Here is a 5,660-nt window from a genome sequence, read left to right as displayed (position 1 = left end):
GAACAAGCTCATAACAGATGCAGTAGGCACTTTCTTGATAATTCCAAAGTATTAGCCTCGACTGCTGGTATTATAGAGACAAGTCAGTCTGCAGTGGATATTCAGGAGATAGAGAACATTATGACGACCAAACAAGTAGCTGAAGAAAACTCTAATAGTCGTACACTCAAATATAAGGGCCAAAATGAAGTATGTGGTATAAAATATATTAAACGAGAGCAAAAGAAACAGAACAATGGGGAAGGTAATGAAACTAAGACACAAACAAGAGAGGAATTTGAAAGTACTTGTTCAGTTTGTAGAAACAAGCAACCTAAGCTTGCTATGCAAAGGGACTTCACTTTTGAAGAGCTTTATGAGGCTACAGGGGGGTTCTCAGATGAAAATTTCTTATCAGAAGGTGGATTTGGTTTTGTATTTAAAGGAGTGTTGGAAAATGGACTAAAAATAGCTGTTAAGCAGCACAAAGCTGCCAGTCTTCTGGGAGAGAGAATTCAAATCTGAAGTTCATGTACTTAGCCATGTAAGACATCAAAATTTAGTCATGCTACTGGGCTCTTGTTCAAAAGGAAGCCAGAGGTTACTTGTTTATGAATATGTCTGCAATGGCTCACTGGAAGAACTCTTGTCAGGTAAAAAGTGTTTTAACTGCTACTGTTTCTGTTCTCTTTTTGCACAAAACAGATTTTTCAGGAGGCTCCACTATAGTTTACCGAAAAAATGCTCTAATTTGAACCAGAAAATCAGAACTTTTAGGATTATATTTATCCAATGTACAGGTAACAGTAAGAGGCCTCTCAACTGGGAAAAGAGAATAAAAATAGCACTGGGAGCTGCCAAAGGCTTAGCGTGTCTGCACGCCCGCAACATCGTCCACAGAGATATGAGACCAAGCAACATTCTCATTACACATGACCATGAGTCATGGGTACAATTTGGAGTTCAGTAAAAATTTACATTTCAATCAATTCAAGGGAAACCAATCTTGTCAAGTTCTGATGGTTCTGCTCTAGTAACATGAATTGAAATTCCCGGTGGTTTGCTCTAGAGATATATAGCCCTGTTGGGTTTTTGATACCCAATAAATCCCCGACTATAATGTTAACGTGGGTTAATATTATTTCATAGGCATAGGCCGATGAATGAAATAAGTCTAACAGCCAAGTCCATGAGCTACACCCGGCCCAATTGTATTCCTTATGAATGACTTGAATCTTGGCCCGTTTACCCCTTTAATGGCCCAACTTAAAGCCTAAACCTAGAGTATAGATATGAATATAACCCTAGCCTCTTTGATATGATGATTGTGTGGTTTTGAGAGAAGAAACAAGAGAATCCCGGCTGCCCCCTTTTGTATGAGAAAAAAGGTGTCCAGAAGTGTTCAGAACGCTGGTATAACGTGTGCAATTGGTGGTTCTTTCATAGTATACCTTTGTGGTGTCTTCTCTTAGCCTTTGTGGCGATAAATCATCATTCTTTCTTATCCTGCGTGGGTAAGATTGAATAGCAATCAAGGTGAATCAATTGGTTGTGGTTTGGAGCCGTTTGGATTGGTTGTTGGTAGAAAAAGGTACGTTGGACTGAGCCTGGAAAATCACCGTTTGAAGATCTTTTGAGAGAGCTTCCGCAACAAATTGGTATCAAAGCTTCAAGGTGAAGGTTTTGGCTCGTGAAATCTACCAGAAATCATCCAAAAAATAGGCAGAAACGCAGCAGAAATCAGATCGAAGAAGCTGTCCAAAAACTGTTTAAATCAGTCTCCGTTTTTCGCGTTTTCTGATCAATCCAGAAGGGGTTTGGGGAAACGGAGACCACTGGCGTGACGTGCAGGAGGAGGAGAACCCTTCAGGGCGGCGTGTATAGGTAGACGAAGGCGCGTGTGGTGGCTCATGAGGCCCACGCGCAGAGAAGAGAGGCCGCACGTGAGGGCGCGTGAGGCTGAATTTGAAGATGGTCTCTTCAGGCAGTTTGTTCCTCATATTATTTCTGACATTTTTCATGTTGGAAGTTTTCTGTTTCAGGGTACATAGTAGAATCTGGACAGCGTTGTTCTTCGGGCGTTCCGGACTCGATCGTGATTTTTTGGTTGCTGTAGTTTTTAGAGACTTTAGGACAAATAGTGATAGTCCTAAAGTGATGAATTCGTGTCTCTCGATATTTACGGACCTTCAGACGTGGTCCGCTCGGTATCGTGTTCTTTGTTTTTATTATTGCAGTTGAAATAAATGTGTAGAATATTTTATCTTTTGCATTAGAGGTCATCGTGTGGGGTGACATTAGGTTTGGAGTTACCATCAAGGGGTAACCATTGCCTGTTGTCAGATCTAGGAATTATTTGCCTTAAATTCTTTGTGAATTTGTTGTCAATTTTTTCTACATTATTAGAATTGCATGTGGCCTTAGGAAAGTTTACTGGACTATTCTATGTGAATTATGTTCATACTTTACTTGTGGTCATTATTTGGCATTGTTGGCAAATGTGGGTCTAAGGTAAATGCAAAAAATAACATATATTTTAACTGTGGTGAAATTTGGACATAGTTGAAAAAGATTGTCCTAGGATGATAATAAAAGGAAAGATGAGGATAGAGACAAGGCGAATATGACTTTAGGGTCGAGTAGTGATCCTAGTGAGGTTTATTGAGAGAATAAACCTGGTTCTTGCATTGCATCTGTGTGTAATCATTTCTGCATGTATGTGGTCACTTAATTCTGTTGCGATGTTGATCTTACACTTTCAATATGTTTGATATGTGTAATTGCATGAATTAGAGTGACTTATTACTTTGTGTAATATGTTTACATGCATAGTGGGTTAAGTTTTGTGGCATACTCAATTTACTCTGTGAGTGGTGTGAGAGTGTGGCAGTGAGAAGAAAGTTGGGCAGCCATTTTTCTCCTTTATCTTTGTGAGCCTGTGTGGTTTGTGAGATTATATGAGGCAGCCATTTAGGGTTATATTCTTCCTCTTTGTGAGCCTCCTTTGTGAGTGTTGTGAAGTAACCGACTCTTTCTTCGATTCTCTTTGAGAGTGCCACCTTCACTATTTTCTTTGTGAATTTTTTGGGAGCATTGGTGAGTGGATTAACCTTTGTGGTCACCGAAAGATGTTGTTTTGCCATAGTGAGTTTGAGATGCATTAGCAGCGAGTTGGATGTCTTTTGGTAAGGTGGAGTATAGATGCCTAAAGGTGCATTGATGATATGCATGGGGGATGTGGAGTGTGACATTTGGATCACGAGTGGAGATGTGATCAAATATCTAGGATCCTTTATCTGGAAAGAGACCCTGATCAGATGGAGTGTGAGAGAGACACTTCTATCACTTCTGTTAGGTGGAGACCCATTATCCACGTAGGTTGGGAGAAGTGATGTGGAGATAGAGGATAATTCCGTGGATTTAGGATCTATTGTGACTCACCAGTTAGACATGAGTTGAGTGATCTGTCTAGTGAGCGTGGTGGGCGATGAGAGGAGATATGTGTTCTCAAGGTGTGAGCAACACGGAATGGGATAGGATAAGTGTGGTGAGATCTTTTCTTAGGGTCATTTATGCATGTGTTGCATATGTGGTTGACCGTGGTTTGATTGACTTGGTGTTAATCTATGGTTCTATGTGAACATGTTTCTGAAAAGATCTGTGTGTGTTATCCTATAGTATATCGTCATTGCATGTGTATTTGCTCTTGATTGTTTACTGTTAAATATTTGTTTCTACTTGGGTGTTTTTGGCCTTTGCCCCAGTGAGTACATGGAGCAGGTATGGTATGTGTTTCAAGTTGGAAACACGAGGTAAGGTCTGTGATCCAATTTTATTGGCTACCTTGATTATGCAAGTGTTAACTGTGTGTTTTTGATTGCTTGCAAATTTATTGGGCATCAAGGTGGAGATTTGTTGGGTTTTTGATACCCAATAAATCCCGGGCTATGATGTTAACGTGGGTTAATATTATTTCATAGGCATAGGCCGATGAATGAAATAAGTCTAACAACCAAGTCCATGAGCTACACCCGGCCCAATTGTATTCCTTATGGATGACTTGAATCTTGGCCCGTTTACCCCTTTAATGGCCCAACTTAAAGCCTAACCCTAGAGTATATATATGAATATAACCCTAGCCTCTTTGATATGATGATTGTGTGGTTTTGAGAAAAGAAACAAGAGAATCCCGGCTGCCCCCTTTTGTGTGAGAAAAAAGGTGTCCAGAAGTGTCCAGAACGCTGGTATAACGTGTGCAATTTGTGATTCTTTCATAGTATACCTTTGTGGTGTCTTCTCTTAGCCTTTGTGGCGATAAATCATCATCCTTTCTTGTCCTACGTGGGTAAGATTGAATAGCAACCAAGGTGAATCAATTGGTTGTGGTTTGGAGCCGTTTGGATTGGTTGTTGGTAGAGAAAGGTACGTTGGACTGAGCCTGGAAAACCACCGTTTGAAGACCTTTTGAGTGAGCTTCCGCAACAAGCCCATTGTGCTAAAATTCCAAATAACATTATTAATCTTCTATAATTCGGAACAGGATGCATAAATTGTGGGTTAACCATGCCGGGATAATGTCGATTATTTTCATACTCACTATAAAACAATCCTTTTCATCCAAATAGTGAATTTTTCTTTAACAGCTGGGAGATTTTGGTCTTGCAAAAGCCCAAGAAGATGATTCTGTTACCTCATATAGTGGCATGGTTGGCACTCTTGGGTACATGGCACCGGAATATGCAGAACACGGAAAAATGTCGACAAAGACAGATGTCTATTCATTTGGAATGGTTATGTTGCAGCTTATCACTGGACTAAGGACAACGGATAAGATTCCCGAGGGGAAAAGTCTCGTTGGATGGGTACATCTTTTTCATGGAATTAATTTTTCTGTTATTTTATAGAAATGTTGGATAATTCTTATAAGCTAGTGATTATAACCTTTTAAAATTCTCATTTGAGATTATACTTCTGACAGGCAAAACCACTTCTGGAATCAAAAATCTATCCAGACCTCATTGATAAAAGAATTGCAGACTCCCATGACGTCCACCAACTTCTCTGGATGGTACGAGTTGCTGAATCTTGTCTGAAAAAGGATCCAAATGTAAGGTGTACAATGGAACAGGTATGTTAATCAATTTTTAAACATTTCTACTGGAATATCATAAACACTTCATCCAAGGCGCAAAATTCTGAAGATCAAGTGCTACTCCAGTTTCATAAAATATAATACGCCTTTTATCTATTTCATTTTGATGAAAGTATCACAAATTCACCTCCATTGACTTGTCATTGCCTTAACAATGTTATATAACGTACTGCTGTTTGGAAGCCAAACCATTTATTCACATTCCATCAGAACTATAGTTCTCTATAAAAAACAATAATACTCGAATAAAATTGATAAAGTTTGTGGGAGTAAAGAGTTTAGGGGTCTTCTTGAAAGTAAAACTCCCATAACTACTGTCTGGTCGATATCCATGCTAAATTACTTTACCTACTGTCTGGTCTATATCCATGCTAAATTACTTTACATGATCATTTCTATTCAATGTCATCTGTTCTAACTGATTCTTGAATTGTATATATACTAAAGATTTATAGGAGTTAGATAATCAGCAAAATTATTGATGATGCTTACAATCAATCAATTCCGATTACCTGACCTGTATTAATAA

General features: G+C 39.1%; 1 protein-coding gene across 2 annotated transcripts; it reads left to right on the top strand.

Annotated features, from left to right (window-relative positions):
- The first annotated feature begins 504 nt into the window (after positions 1 to 504).
- On the top strand, positions 505 to 5,433 carry LOC111392152 (inactive protein kinase SELMODRAFT_444075-like). Of its 2 annotated transcripts, XM_023017419.1 has the most exons (5): positions 505 to 632; positions 780 to 928; positions 4,623 to 4,640; positions 4,681 to 4,841; positions 4,958 to 5,433. In XM_023017419.1, the coding sequence occupies exons 1-4, from the start codon at positions 545 to 547 to the stop codon at positions 4,795 to 4,797; spliced, it is 372 nt and encodes a 123-aa protein (XP_022873187.1). In that variant the 5' UTR covers positions 505 to 544; the 3' UTR covers positions 4,798 to 4,841; positions 4,958 to 5,433. The 2 variants fall into 2 exon arrangements, with proteins under 2 accessions (XP_022873187.1, XP_022873186.1); XM_023017418.1 differs by lacking the exon at positions 780 to 928 and having other exon boundaries at positions 511 to 632.
- The last annotated feature ends 227 nt before the right edge of the window (positions 5,434 to 5,660 follow it).

Source organism: Olea europaea, unplaced genomic scaffold (assembly GCF_002742605.1).
Source record: "Olea europaea var. sylvestris unplaced genomic scaffold, O_europaea_v1 scaffold8910, whole genome shotgun sequence".
Taxonomy (NCBI): Eukaryota; Viridiplantae; Streptophyta; class Magnoliopsida; order Lamiales; family Oleaceae; genus Olea; species Olea europaea.
The sequence above is the reverse complement of the archived record's forward strand: the minus strand, read 5'-3'. Positions and strand labels throughout refer to the sequence as shown.

Bases quoted from the DNA above. Each gene is read 5' to 3' on its own strand.
- LOC111392152 (XM_023017418.1), top strand. From the start codon at position 545: ATGCTACTGGGCTCTTGTTCAAAAGGAAGCCAGAGGTTACTTGTTTAT. The intron at 4,842-4,957 runs GTACATCTTTTT...TACTTCTGACAG, and splicing joins GGAAAAGTCTCGTTGGATGG to GCAAAACCACTTCTGGAATC.